The sequence below is a fragment of the Gastrolobium bilobum genome, unplaced genomic scaffold (assembly GCF_033153095.1).
Source record: "Gastrolobium bilobum isolate Gb01-03AN ecotype WA unplaced genomic scaffold, APGP_CSIRO_Gbil_v1 utg8959, whole genome shotgun sequence".
NCBI lineage: Eukaryota > Viridiplantae > Streptophyta > Magnoliopsida > Fabales > Fabaceae > Gastrolobium > Gastrolobium bilobum.
In genome coordinates, this window is record NW_026899316.1 from 425,193 (window position 1) to 440,980 (window position 15,788).

At 36.3% G+C, this 15,788-nt stretch overlaps 1 protein-coding gene across 1 annotated transcript; it reads right to left on the reverse strand.

The window, feature by feature from the left end:
* Positions 1-3,548: 3,548 nt before the first annotated feature.
* LOC133289508 (large ribosomal subunit protein uL14x/uL14z/uL14y) lies at positions 3,549-4,455 on the reverse strand. Its single transcript, XM_061487483.1, has 4 exons — positions 4,346-4,455; positions 3,983-4,267; positions 3,852-3,893; positions 3,549-3,768 (listed from the first exon to the last, which is right to left on the reverse strand). Exons 1-4 carry the CDS (start codon positions 4,356-4,358, stop codon positions 3,686-3,688), a joined length of 423 nt encoding a protein of 140 aa, XP_061343467.1. The 5' UTR covers positions 4,359-4,455; the 3' UTR covers positions 3,549-3,685.
* Positions 4,456-15,788: the final 11,333 nt, after the last annotated feature.

Here is a 15,788-nt window from a genome sequence, read left to right on the forward strand (position 1 = left end):
CTGAATAAGGTTAAAAATCATATGACATATGTCATATGACAAATAGCTGAATTCTGTTTACAAGTATGCAATTTGCAAAGTGTTTTATCATATGACTACATAATGACAACAAATTATAGGAAATTGTTACGACCTATTTGCAAGGTATGGGACTTGGAGTCCCATATTAATTGAAGGCCTTGTGCACTCTCATCCTTCGAGTTAGCTTTTGGGGAGAGGCATCCCAAATTTCTTACCAAAACTTGTTCATAATTCAGAAAAGAGAAGGTTAAAAAGAAAAGAACATCACTGAAGTTAAGACAATAATAATGAAAATCATAGCTTTACTACCCCATAGCTTGCTTCCAACTACTCTTCAACTTACAAACTAGCTGCCTGAGAATGCTTGATGCAGGGCCACAGCCAAGTAGTTCCCTTCTTTGGACATTACCAAGTGTCATTGAAGGGCTGACTCTCATTTTGCCCTGAAGCTTCAAGAACTGAGTTCTTTGAGAGATATAAAACTGTGACTTTTATCATTTTGCAGTGCTTGCTTGACACTTTATGTCAACTGACAGCATGCATTGCTATAAGAAATGCATCATGGGGAATAGGACTGGAAGAAAGCATGTAAGGAGAGTTTTCAAGTGTCCATCACATAAGCAGGCATCAAATATAGGATGTCAGTTTTTTATTTGTTGTAGATGAAAAACATTATCATGAATAGTACATCAAGTGATTAAACTTGTAGTTTGCTACTTTTCCACAGAATAAAAATGGTCCCAACATGGAGTGTGGACTGAAAACTGTCCTGACCTTAGAATGAGCAACCTCCCCTTCCCAAACTTTTTTTGTACCAAAAAGTAAACTAAGTCCCAAATGAATTCGAAATTAGATTTGCAGGACAGATCGATCATTTCATGCTTACACACATCAAAAGGTAAAAGAAAAATTTGCATATTTTCACAAAACAAAAGAAGATACAATCCTGCTTCCATATTTACACACAGATTGAATCCTACTTCATTTAGAATTAAACCCCTTTTTAATTTGAATGGAAATGTATGAAAAAGGTTACTTCATATTTTTGGATATTGTGCACAAGTCGTGAATAAATATAATAAGGTAATAAGTCTAATATTAATCTCACGAAAATTATGATCGTTTTAATTATTTAGACTAAATGAAAATAATAAAAATAATAAAAATTTAAATGAGAAAGTTAATTAAAACTAAAAATAGTAATTGTAGCAAGTATGATGATGTAATTTCACATCACATGAGTTATCATCAATCTCCTGCTATTTAACCACATCATCCACTAAAGGTGTGAAAATACATTAGAAATTTGCTAAGCAAGAATTGGCCGGTCCATATTTCCCACTTTTTAGAGAAGTGAATCAAGCGCATGATTTGCTAGCTAGCAAAGTCGTGAGTCCCGTGACTGGCAGCAGGGAAACCATGATCTACTGGAACACCCACTGGATTGCCAAACCTTAATTCCAAATGATGTAATGGCACCTTCTGCCCAGACTTGTTTAGTTTTGCTTTCTTTGTCTTTATTTTTCCCAAAATATGAAGAAAAAGAACAAACAATAAAAAAAAAAACATGCTGTATAAAGCCAATATATATATAAATATATATATGGGATAGGATCAACTTACACCGGTGTAAGAATAATAAATCTTACACCAAATCTTAACTGTTGATTTCCGTGCATCCAATGGTTGAGATTTATTGGGAATTAAAAATTAATTAATGAGGGAGACCTAATAAATCTTAACCGTTAGATGTAGAAAATCAATGATTAAGATTTGATGTAAGATTTATTATTCTTACACCGGTGTAAGATGATCTTGCCCCAATATATATATATATATATATGAGAATTCTATTCTCATTTTACATGAGTAGTTCTCTTATGTTACAAAAAGAAACTAGATGAGACCCATCATTAAAAGATAAAAAAAAAAGATGAGATTTTCAAAGTGAGGACAAAATGAGAGTTATATATATATATATATATATATAAGAATTATTTTACATAGAAATAAATTTTACTCTCAATCTTAAATGTATTTATAATAAACGAGAATGAACGGGTATAAAACTTCTTAGGAAAAACTAATCCTGCCCATAGATATTATTGCTTTTCAAAATTTTCCTTCCATCATCGTACTCAAGTACTTAATATCAGGAAGGCACTATATAAGTGATGAAGAACTTTTAGTTGTTACCTTCAGGTTGAACAGAAAGAATAGATTTACCATCCCTCCATACTCACCCTCTTTAATAACTAAAATATAAATGAATGACTAATTTTGTTAGAAATACTGTTGAGTTAGATTGACAGCTAGCCATAGCACACTGACGAACACGGCTCCAAATTTGTTGGTAAATCAAGCAGTGGCCATATCCTAAGATTTCATGCTTTCAGCTTTGCCTATATGCTTTCTGAAGTAAAAGACGACAAGTCCAAGTAGTCAAACAACGTACCTAAGTACTCGCATTTATATGCCTCTACACGTACTTTCAAGTTATCTTCTCCTACTAATGCTAACACTCTTCCCAGCTTCACAAATAATACCACAATTCTAATACAAGAAGGAGAACAGTGAACCAGAACTGACATAGTATTACGAGAAAAAAGTTACATGAAGTTAAATGAAACTCGGATCTAATCTGAAAATAGTACAACTGAGGCAAAAGCTTTTCTATTCTTCTTCTGACAAAACGGGGCATATTGTTTCTTCTGGTCATTAAAAAACCAAAAAAGCAAATACGTTAACCTTCAAAAGAATTTGGCTCCTTTTGAAACAGTTGAGACAATTTTTCAACCTTTACCATAGAGAAATGATAAACCCTTCTAACTCCCCCAAATTTTATATCCAATAGATCTCTCACACAAGAGTAGGACTTAAAAGTCTGAACAATTCAGAGTAGGACTCAAGTGTCCCAAGAACAATATTACTTCGTCCTAAAATCCAATTTGTTTAAAAGAATAGAATTTAAACAACCAAACTGTTCGTAAAGGCTCATTAGTGATTTCTATATCCTGCGCTAACTCTCACTCCCCTCCTTGTTTTCCACTTCCTCGAAATCACCTTCAACAACATAATTTGACAGCATAAGCCCGAGAAATTACAATAGAAAGACCAAGAAACTCTTCCGCGAATAAGTTCATATCATTCTAAGTTTTCCAAATACCAAACCTATTTCCCCACTGAAAACACAACCCATCTACTATTCTAGAGCATATCAACTTTCTTATGTAAGACGAAGCAGATTATGAAATGACTAACAACGGCAATTTGAAGTTCTCTGGTAACAAAATAACACCAATAATAAGGATTCAGTAAGTTCAGATCATATGAAATTTAGGCTAAGAACATCGCAAGCCAAGGCAAGGCAAATTCAATATGGTGAAGAGTAAATACCAAAATGAACCCGCCGTACATCCTTAAGCAAAAACATCAATAAAACCATGTACTCACAATAACTCAAAAAGACTAGTAACACAAATTACGCAAAGAAAGGAACAACTCTTATAACTACCAAATCAATAATCTCTTCAAAACACTTCTCACTGAGAAGATAAAGAAAAATAAGAACACTGTCGATTTGACTATTGTTCAACCAAAAACAATATCAAAAACCACCCACTTTAAAAAGCAAAACATTATAATATAATACTAAAAAACCAACTTAAACAATAGCATTGGCTGCACTTGCAATCCTAGGCCACAAATCAGCACACTCCTTCCCAATTGGACCAGTAATAGCAGAACCTACAATAACAAAGCAACACCAAATTAAAACCAGAACCAGCTAGAAACATATAGGAGATCAAACGGTACAGAAGAAATTTTACCTTTCATTTCACCCTTGGGATTCACAATGACACCAGCATTATCTACAAAAAAAAACAAAAACTACCAAGTCAAGAGTTGTTCGCTACCACCATGTAGAAACACTAGGGGTTTAGTGAAACGAAAGAAATACCTTCGAAGTACATGTAAACGCCGTCCTTTCGGCGAAAAGGCTTGCGCTGACGGACGATGACGGCGGGTAAGACCTTCTTACGGAGATCGGGTTTTCCCTTCTTGACGGTGGCCATCACCATGTCACCCACGCAAGCCGACGGCAAACGGTTCAGCCGACCTTTGATCCCCTTCACCGATATGATGTAGAGGTTCTTCGCCCCCGTGTTATCGGCGCAGTTCACCGTCGCCGCCACCGGCAGACCCAGTGACATCCTGAACTTGTTCCCCGCCGATCCACCGCGACCTGATAATCAAACCGTAACTAATTAACACAATAATTAACCTTCGACTAATCTGCGCAATCCGAAAATCAAAACCATACCTCTCTTCGACATTGTTGCTACTCGATCCCAAAACACAAACCCTCAAGCTCTCCCTCTTTCTATTATATATGGCTCCTTGACGACGACTAGGGTTTAATCACCATGGGCCAGGGCCCAACACTCAGCCTACCATGGGCTTCGCTTTCTTATTCGTGACCCATTACTACTCGGGTTCCGACAAAATTGTAGTTTCTTAAGCCAGGCTAATAGTAAGGAAAGTGACTAGTTACGTAATAAGTTGTATATTTAATTTCTCAATATATTCAAAAATAAAATTACGATTTCTTCGTAAAAACTATGCTTGCATATTTTTTTTATAGAAAGATTATATTTATAAAAAAAATTGGAGAAATTAAATTAATGGTTATAAAATGACAACAAATTATAGCGATTGTAATAAAACCAGTGTTATTAAATCTGAACCGACCGGTCGGGTCGACCCGTGAACCGGTAAACTGGTCATATAACCGGTCTGGTTCAAGCAACGGACCGGCCATGCATCAGAACCGATCCGACCCGGCCGATTTTCATGAAAACCGGTGACCCGGTCGGTTAACCGGTAACCCGGTCCGGTCCAAAAAAAAATTCCAAATTTTTTTTTCAAAAAAAATACATATTTAAATATATTTTTTGCTTATTGACTTACATAGTTTATGTACCTACAACACTAATGTTATCTCAATTATGCACTATGCAAAAAAATTTCATTTGATTTATAGTTAGAGATATCATTTTCTGAACCTAAAGCCCCGTATCATGATCATTATATTTTTGTTTGATCCTTTATTGTACAATAATATGTGATTTGTCATTTTTTTATATTAAAATATTTGAATTTTTTGTCATTTTTGCTTAGATATTTGAATATGTTTATAATTTTTTAATATAAATTATAAAATTGCATATAATTATCGGGTCATGCGGTTGAACCAGTGACCCACTGATTGAACCAGTGACCCAGTATCCCAGTACCTCGACCGGGTCAATGACCGAACCGGTTTTAATAACATTGAATAAAACGATAACTGCAAAAAATTATAAGGAAAAAATATTGTATACACTATAGTATAATCTACCTCTGTCATTTTCCGTTGAATACTTATATTAACTATAGTATGCTTTTATCTGTTAAATTTAGTGATTGTTTGGATTTATTTTTTTTAAGTTAAAAGCTATTTATAAGTAGAAGTTAGTTAAACAAGTTTTAAGAAAAGCTTTTATAATGAAAAGATCTTTTTTTATAATAAAGAAAAAAGTTAAAAGCTAAAAGTTCTTGAAATATGTGCTTTTAAACTAAAAATTTTGAGCAATCATTAATAGTTTTTTTAAAAAAAATTAAGCTCCTTTTTTTTAACTTTAACTTATAAGTAGCTTCTAGCTTAAAAAATAGAAAATCTAAGTAGGTTTATAGAAATGTTTGATTAAGCTCTAAAAAACATGCTTTTATGACATTTTGTTAGAGGGCTTTTCAAGTTACTCTTCATTTTTATTTTAATGTTTAAAATTCTTAAAAAGAAAAAAGATTATCTAAATTTTAAAAAAATATCTTTTGTTAAATTCAAAGAAAATAATTAAACAAACATGCCATATTTTCTTTGTATAATACACATTGAAAATGAGTTTCCTAAACGCGTGGATTGACTGAAGAGGCAGACTCAGTATTTTAGTCTCATATTTATAACTTGTAAGAGCCCCTTTCCCATTTAAGTCGTGGGGATATTAACTTATTAAGGGTGTGAATGATAATCATTTCTGTTCGTGGCACTATTTTTGAAAAGAAATAATTCTTTTCTATTTATGTGTCTTGGAACAGTTTCTAAGAAAAAAAATGTGTTTGATAACATATTATATTTTTATTCCAAGAATGAGAATTGCGTTTAATAACACAACAAACAATATAATAAAAAAGAATTCCTATTAACATAAAAAAATTTGGATCATCACTTTCCTCTTTATATGGTGGTGGTGGCGATGATAGGCGGAGGTGGCATGGAGGTGGTGATGGCAATGGCAATGGCTGCGGCAGTGATGGTGGTAATAGTGTTGATGGTGGTTGCATAGTCGTGGTGGCCGCGGCGGTGGTAATGGTGGCGATGGTGGTGGTGGTGATGGCAGTGGTTACGATGATGGTGGTTGTTGTAACACTCCGTGTATACCCGGTTTGTTAACATGTCATCGTATTAAGTCATGCTTAATTAAAATTGCGGAATATCTTTTCTTTTCAATTATGACGTCATTATCCTTACCAAGTTGAATTCATTTCAAAACATTGCCTGTATGTAAGATGCAAAAGACAGCTAACTGAAATAGATCAATATAAAATTAACATCAATATGTCTCTAGTCACGGAACTACAACACGTAGACCGGATAACCCTGATAGTTTATACAACGCAAACAAACTAAAACATCGTCAAATCAATGTGGCATGGACAATCCCCATGCTCACTAAATAAACAGCATACTCATCAAGTCTCAATGCAAACAGCATGGTAATGGGTAAAAGCATAAAACCAAACAGGTGCATCAGCATAAATAGCAAACATGATAATCAACTAAGCTCCGGCATCCTACCGCTAGAGGTCTCGACCCCTGGGTTACCTGAACCTGAAATAAGCGCCCCAAACGTGGGGTGAGATCTCTAAACATAAATCTCAGTAAGGCAAGGGATCCTCAAGGATCTTCCACCCCAAGCTCACTTACATGTGCAATATAAGTTCTAAAATATTTCAACAGTATAAGTTCCAAAATAGTGCAATGCAGCAGATAATCATGTCATGTGTGTCAATACTAATCTACTGGCCAGAGAATGCAGGAATACGTCTATTACCCACACTAGTGCAAGACGCCACTTGCACCCACCCACAGTCTCACCATCTTGTATGACGCCACCTACTCAGACTTACCGTCAAAGTGGAACAACACATACATATTAAAAGTCATTACACATATCAGCTCAAAAGCATTTCAAGTATAAAAGCATGTAAACACAGCATGCATATAAACCATTCCCCCATGGGGTATGGTCAAACCATACAATGGCTAAACCGATGACACGAAAGCTTACCTTGCAAGCTAACTACCCAATGCCAAGAGTCCAACCAATCTCAAAGCCCAAACACAGAATAATCATGTAACACCCCGTTCTAGAACCGGATTGTTATCATTGTGTACGGCATTAAGCGCAGTTACAATCACATAGTTCAATTAAATTTCGGATAAGATTTTTCTTTTTAAAACGTGCCGAATTTAAAATAACCAAGTGTGTGATCATAACCATATTTGCTTTGCGGAATAACGGGACTAAACTTAATATTATATTCCCTGTATATTAGACAATACGTCGTTGAAGGTCTTCATCTCTTTAATTATCCATTTAATTCTACACTTCTTTTATGATTCCCATCTTCTACTATGTTATAGGATTTTTCATTAGCTACGCGTGGGTTCAAACCGCGCTCAAATCGGAGCACCGTAGCCAAAGTTATGCATTTTCTAAGAAAATGGGTGCAAAATCTCCAGGACCCCGCGCCCGTAGCGTGGGATCCACGCCCAGAGCGTGGGGAAAACAGGAAGTTGGCACCCCCAGCGTGGATGCTACTGTCTGGTTGTGTAATTTGACGCCCCAAGCGTGAGTCTGGCGCCCCAGGCGCCATCCACAGGGCTGGGTGACCCAAAACAAGGTCATTTAACCTACCTATGGTTTTCCACTCATAACTTGAGCTATACTCACTCAAATTACACCATTTTTGTCTCTATGGAAAGCTAAGAGAAATTTCTACAACTTCCACAGAGACATCAAAGTCCAATTCCATCACATTGGGTATGAAAATTGGTCAACCGGACAGGATATCTTTGTTTTCTCAACATTTCCCAATTTAGCACTAGGTACCTACTTTAGTTTCCAGTTCAACAATCCAATACTTAATGAGCATACATATATTGAACTTAAAGTAATCATCAATTACAAATCATGTTCATTACAATTCATGGAACTTAGCTTACAAAACACTATGATCACTCCCTTGGCTCCCATCAACAAAGAGATAACCAAAGGCATGAGCATATGCTAAGTCCATTCCAATAAACAGAACATATATCTATCAATTGTCTATTAATTACAATCCTATACATGTGAGCTACAAAACAACATGTATAATATCAAAATGCAGGATCCTCATGCATCACTACTAGTCCAAGTATGGCCACTTGCCACTAGTGGCTCCTACAGCATCCTTACCTGAAAGGGGGTCCCCACAACACGGGGTGAGATATACGAATATATCCAATAAACCAGGGGTCCTTGGAGCATCTCTCCACCCCACAGTTCCATATCAGTGTAATAGCAATAACAATAATAATGCAGTAAATACATATCTATGCAAAGTGCAATAACATCTCCAGGAGAAATACCTCGAGCTCTCAAGCTGTACTAAGAAAACTCAGATGCAAATAGTCCTACTGGCCAGCTAACTACCAAGTATGATTTACGCATCGTCATGCAACATACCAACATAGGGAAACACCATCCTATGCCACACCAAATGCATACACATACGTATAACAAAGCATTACACTATTTCATTGCATTTATATACACTATCAACAACCACTACCCTTTCAGGGCTTGGTGGAACAATCGAGGGAATTACACCCAAGGTCCGAAGGCTTACCTCAAGCTTTAGTCAACCTTTGTTCCCACCAACCGGTTCCACAATCAATCAACTTTGGTTTCAAGCTATGGTTTACACAACACACACCTACATCCAGGTGTCATAGCATCAATCATGCAATTCAATGAATATCTACATATATTCATCATCAATACAACAATACCACACCACAATTGGCATGGACTTACCTATCCCAAAGAGCTAATCAAGCTCCATTGCTTGCTCCAATGGTTGATCACTTACGGTTGGTCCAAATGCCTCAATCCTAGACATCATTAGGACACAATCATCAATCAACCAAACCAAACCATTTATCATTAATGCAAGAAAATCCAACATCAAGCATTAAATCTTGCCATTTTCAAAGTATAGTCATATAACTATCTAAGCTCATTTTCACCGATTAAATGTCATTCCTAGCATTTTTCACAACATACACTGAGCTTCATTCTTCCTAGAACATAGCTAATTTAACCACATTTCATCAAAACCCCAATTTACTATTCATTGAACCCTAACTCATGCAATTTTCCATGAAAATAAGGTTTAAGGGGTAGAATCTTACCACCAATGGTTGCACAACCAAGGGTTGATGGCTCCTCAAGCTTCAATGGACGTTGAAGCTCTCAAAACCCCAAAATTTCACAAAGGGTCAAATTTTTGAGGGAAATCACCACACAAAGCTCCCCACTAAGAACCAAGCTAGGATTATGAAAGAGGGGAAGATTCTAGGTGGTTTAGGCTTTTAAATCACTCCAATCGGTTAAGATTTGCTCACTCTAGGGTCCTCTCTCCCTATCCCTCTTCTTCTTCTTCTCCTTCTTCTTCTTCTTCTTTCTGGCGACGGGAATGGGGAAGGTTTTGGGTTCTTTTTTTCTTTTTAAGTCACTTAACATTAGTTAAGTGGAATCAAGTGGCTATTGGTTCATTTATCTATTCAACTCCATTAATTTCCAAACTTTACCCAAAAGTCTGGAATATTATTCTAGGAATATTTTCATTTTTATTTTTATATTTTGGGCACTTTTGCCTGTACCCATTTATACCCCTTAATTTTCACTGAGTACACTTTTTAACTCCAAAGTGACTCAGATTCATTTAATTAAGCCTTATACTTAATTTTACTCACTAAAACATGCTTAATTATTTAATTACATGTAATTTTCTAATTAATTGGGTTAGGGCTATTATAAATCACAATCTGTTTTGGACCAATAATCATATAAGTACACATCATACAGGCATATGACATAAAGACAACGTTTTTCCTTTACTTTTCACGTCTTAAGGCTTCTCACAAAGCCACAAGCCCTTAATCACTTAGATTCTGACTTACATCAATCATTACATAAGTCCACATTAGCCAATCATGGGTCCACAAATCCAAAATAGTATTCTGTATGAATAGTACCTTTACTGTTCTCGAAAACCCAGAATATCCGGATATATGTCGGGGGCATATCCGGATATCAATATCTGGATATCTCTCTGCCCATGTCCGGATATTCAGATCCCCATATCCGGATATCAATATCCAGATATTTCGCGACAGAATGCACTTATGCATTTCGCGAGATATCCTTCCCAAAGGTGGTTCATTTCATGCATACAGAAGCTCAAACATGCGATTTAAGGTGTGTTTAATATTACCCAACCTTAAGTTATGATCTTTAATTCATTACATGCATCATGGTTCCACTTTTAACCATTAAAACTCATGATCAAGGTGGGTGACACTTACCCAAGCTCAAAACAGAGCAAGAATATGCTCTTGGAGCTCACCAACAACTCCTCAAGTCTGACTTCACACAGTGCACGAAAATGGTGATCAAAGGTTGGTTCTTTGTACACAAGATGACTCTCTTGGAGCTCAAAGTGCCAACCCAAGAGCTCACAACACTCAACCAGAGAGTCCAGCACCCAAAACTCCAACAAAACAGACACCAACCCAGAAACAAAGCCTTCCACACACTCCCAAAGGTATCCCTCACTCACACAAGGTGTTTAAGAGAAGATTAAGTGGAACAAATGACCTCTAGGCTCGCACCAAGAAGAAGAGAAGGCAACGAAACAGTGTGAGAGTGCTGGTCAGCCTCCCATCCATATAGAGCAACAAAAGAATTCCTAGGGTTTTGTGCAAAAGTTATATTTATAGTCGGTTTAAACTTAATTGCACCGTATTAGCGCTAATTGCTACGCTTAGCAATTTAATCCCACACTTTGAAATCTGAACCTACTTATTTTTACAAGATTTATCATATTTTTATTTTATTTTTCGCAGCACCTTTCTGATACGCGTTTTTCATAGCCTGGTTCTGGCACCAATTCTCATTATTTTGACTTGAAACTCGTTTCACAAGTCTTATATATTATTCTAGTAATATTCTCACACTTATTATAATTTTTCGGGATACTTCATTGGTACACATTTATACCTAGCATAACCGGTATCTGCACTTTTCGTCAGAAAAGCGACTTTCAACTTTAATAAACACTTACCATAATTATTTAAGCCTCATAATAATTATTAGGGTCAATTATGAAATTATTTCCTAATTTCTCATAATTAATTAATTAACTTCCTTAATTAACGGTGCGGGTTCTTACAGTTGTGGTGGTGATGGTGGCTGTAAGAACCTGCACCGTTAATTTAGGAAATTAATTAATTATGTGATTAATGAGATAATTCCATAATATTGACCCTAATAATTATGAGAAGGCTTAAATAATATTGGTAAGTGATTAAGAATGTTGAAAGTCGCTTTTCTGACGAAAAGTGCAGATACTGATTCTGCCTCACAGTATAAATGCGTATCGATGAAGTATCCTGGAAAATTATAATAATTATGAGAATATTCCTAGAATAATATATAGGACTAGCCTAACAAGTTTCAAGTCAAAATAATGAGAATTGGTGCCAGAACTGATACTGGCTAAGTAAAAGTGCGTACCGAAAAAGTGCTGCGAAAAATAAAATAAAAATATGAAAAATCTTAGAAAAATGAGTAGGTTCAGAATCTAAAGTTTGGAATTAAAATGTTAAGCGTAGCTATTAGTGCTAATACAGTGTGTTAACACTTAAACCAGCTATATATACTCATTTTGGCCCAAAACCCTAGGCCATAATCAGTTTATACGTGACCCTTGGTGGCTGACCAGCTCCCTACACTGTTCCATTGTCTTCCTCCCTTCATTTGGTGAGCCAAGTGGTCAATCTCTTCCTAATCTCCTCTTTGAATCACCATAGATGTTGTGAACAAGTCTTGCGAGGTTGAGAGGCACCATTTTCTGAGTGTTCAACCACTGCTTGTGGGAGTTTGTGAGCTGAGTTCCTTGGCTTGGTTGTTGAAGTCATTTTCTTGATGGTTGGTACTCCAAGAAGCAATCTTTGTGAAGAAAGGACCTTGCTTGCTTGGCATTTTCGTGTCTTTGTGGAGTCTGAGCCATGTGGCTGTTGAGAGAGCTCCAAGAGCACCTCCTTGTTATGTTTTAAGCTTGGGTAAGCTTCACCAACCTTGATCATGAGTTTCCTTTGTTAAAAATGAAGCTTTGATGCATGTAATAAGTCAAAGTTTATAACTTAAGGTTGGGTAAGGTTAAACACACCTAGAAATGCATGCTTTAGCTTCTGTAATCGTTAAAAGAGCAACCTTTGCGAAGGATATCTCGTGAAGTGCAGAACTGCATTCTGTCGTGAAATATCCGGATATGGGGTCTGTAGATATTCGTATATGGATATCCGGATATGGATATCCAGATATGGCCCCGACATATATTCGGATATTCTGGGAATTTCGAGACAGTAGCTGTACTGTTCATACAGAATGATATTTTTGGTTTGTGAACCCATGATTAGTTAATGTGGACTCTGTAATAATTAACCTAAGTTAGAATCTAAGTAATTAAAGGCTTATGGCTTTGTGAGAAGCCTAAAGACACGAAACGTAAAGGAAAGGCGTTGTCTTTATATCATATGCTTGTAGAGTATGAATATTGATATGATTATTTGTCCAAATAGATTGTGATTGTGCTGTGTGTGGACTTTGAGCTGGTGTGGACCTTGGATTGGATTGATTGCTTAGAGGTAAGCATTCGTTTCCTCGGTTTAGCCACTGTTGGTTCCACCATACCCCATGGAAGGATAATTTATATGCATGATGTGTTTTCACGTATTGATTTATTGAAATGCTTTTGAGCTGTTAAGTGCAAATGCCTTATGATATGTATGTGATGTTTCGCCTAGACGGAATGATGATCCTGTGGGCAGGTACGGTATGGGCGTGTACTATTGCGGGTTGTAGACGTACGTACATCCTGCATTTCTCTGGCCAGTAGAATAGTTAACTCGCATGACATGATTATATGTTGCATGCACTGATTTGGAAATTATATTGTCAGACTGCTTTTAGAACTTATATTGCACATGTAAGTGAGCTTGGGGTGGAGAAATCCTTGAGGACCCATTTCCTTACTGATATTTCTGTTTAGTTATCTCACCCCACGTTTGGGGCGCTTATTTCAGGTTCAGGTAACCTGGGGGTTGAGACCTCTAGCGGCAGGAGGCCAAAGCTTAGTTGATTTTTATGCTTGCTGATTATGTTGATGTCCCTGTTTAGTGATTATGCCTTATCCATTACCTTGTTGTTTGTATTGAGACTTGATGAGTATGTTGTTTATTTGGTGAGCATGGGAATTGTCCATGCCACATTGATTGACTATGTCTTATTTCAGATTCGAGTTGTATTAATGTATCAGGATTATGTTCGGACTACGTGTTGTAAATCTGTGACTTAGATACTCACTTATTTATATTGAGGTATTTCAGTTAGCTGTCTATTTGCAATTACATACAGGCAGTATTTTGTAAAAGGATTTTAATAATCAACTTGGGTAATGATAATGACGTCATAATTGAAAAGAAAAAGTTATTTCGCATTTTAAATTAAGCATGGCTTAATACGATGACATGTTAACAAACCGGGTATACACGGGGTGTTACAGTGGCATGGTGAAGGTAGTGGTAGTGGTGGTGGTGATGGCATGGTGGTGGTGGTGACGGCATGGTGGTGGTGGTGACGGTGGTGGCTGTGACAGCAGTGATAGTAATGGTGGCATAGTGGTGGTGGCGACGGTGGTGGTGGTGGTGGCAATGGTGGTGGTGATGGTAGTGACGACATTGGATGCGACATTGATGGTGGTGGTTGGTGGCGGCGGCGGTGAAGGCATGGTGGTGGTGGTGGTGACAGCAGTGGCTATGGCGATGGTAGTGGTGGTCGGTGACGGTGTTGGCGATGGTAGTGGTGGCATCGTGGTGATGGTAGTGGTGGCGATGGCAGCAGTGGCTGCAATGGTGGTGGTGGTGGTTGGTTATGATAGTGGTGGCAGTGGTGGTGGTGGTGGTGACAGAGGCATGGTGGTAGAGATGGATGGAGGTGATGGCATTATGGTGGTGGTGGTGACGACGACATTGGTGGTACGATGATGGCGGCGACGATGGTGGTGATGGTCATGTCGGGATGATGTTGGCGGTGGTGATGATAGTAGAGGTGGAGAGTGATTGAGAAATACAAGTGTTTCTCATTTTGTGCCCGAAAATGAAAAAGCAGAAATTTTTTTTGTTCTTTTTTCTGTTCCTCAGCACAAAAATTAAACCGGTTTATTTCGGGAACAAAAAAATAAATCGATTTTACCAAACGAGTTTTCTATCAATTTCTACTCTCGGGAAGAGAAATTAAAAAAAAAAATGATTTCGAGAAGATTGTCATGCACACCCTAAAAGGACGTGACTCAGACTTACCTCAAAATAAGGTATATAAAAAAAAGGGTTTTGTTTATCTCATTTTACATGAGATAAACAATTTTCCTACACACACAAAAAGAGGTTGTGTCCCACATTTTTTTCTCTCTTCTCTTACATGTGGGTCCCACTTTTATTTTTATTTCTACAACATGAGATAATTTTTTTCCTACAACATAAGAAAAATATATTCCATAAAAAAAATAGAGTATCCCAATCTGCATTGCATACACGAACCTACATACTTGACACATTTATCAGCTATACTAGAATATTTGGGCATGTTTGAAATTTCTTTTAAAAAATAATTTTTTTAATTTTCAGAAAAAAAAAATTTATTTGATAAAGTCTGTTTTGTAAAAAAAAAAAAAATTGTAACTATTTTTCTTATTTATAGAATCAAATTTAAAAAATATATATGAATTGTTTTTATTTTATGTTTTGACTTTTAACTTTCAAATAAATAAAAATAAATAAAAAACACCTATTTTATGAGAGGCAGATTACATTTACATCTTTTTTATTTATAACTCTTACTGTACTCTCCGTTGAGGTTGTAAAAGTTATAAAACAAAAAATTAGGAAAAATATACTCTTATGTTGTAGGAGAGTATTTTTTTCTCCTACACATACATTGATTTTCGTATTTTCTTTTTCTTTTTCTATAAGTGGGTGGGTCCCATACAAGATTATCTCTATAACATAAGAGAATTTATAAACGTAACATTCTGATTTTATTAACTATTATAAAAAAACAATTTTAAGAAAGAAAAAAATCAAAGCAGAATAAAACATACCCTTTATCTTCTGATTGGACCAAGTACAACCTACTATCTCTAGGCTCATTACTGTGTTAGCATTAACTTAATGAGCCGTTGCTGGAAAATTGCAAATACTGACTTCTTCTACCACCACAAAGGTCTCCGTGCGTTTAAATTTTGGCTAACTAGGTTTATGCTTGATGACTCTGTAT

Coding starts and splice junctions, on each gene's coding strand:
- LOC133289508 (XM_061487483.1), bottom strand. Junction 3,894..3,982: donor CGTTTACATGTACTTCGAAG/GTATTTCTTTCG, acceptor TTTTTTTTGTAG/ATAATGCTGGTGTCATTGTG. Junction 3,769..3,851: donor TCCCAAGGGTGAAATGAAAG/GTAAAATTTCTT, acceptor TTGTTATTGTAG/GTTCTGCTATTACTGGTCCA.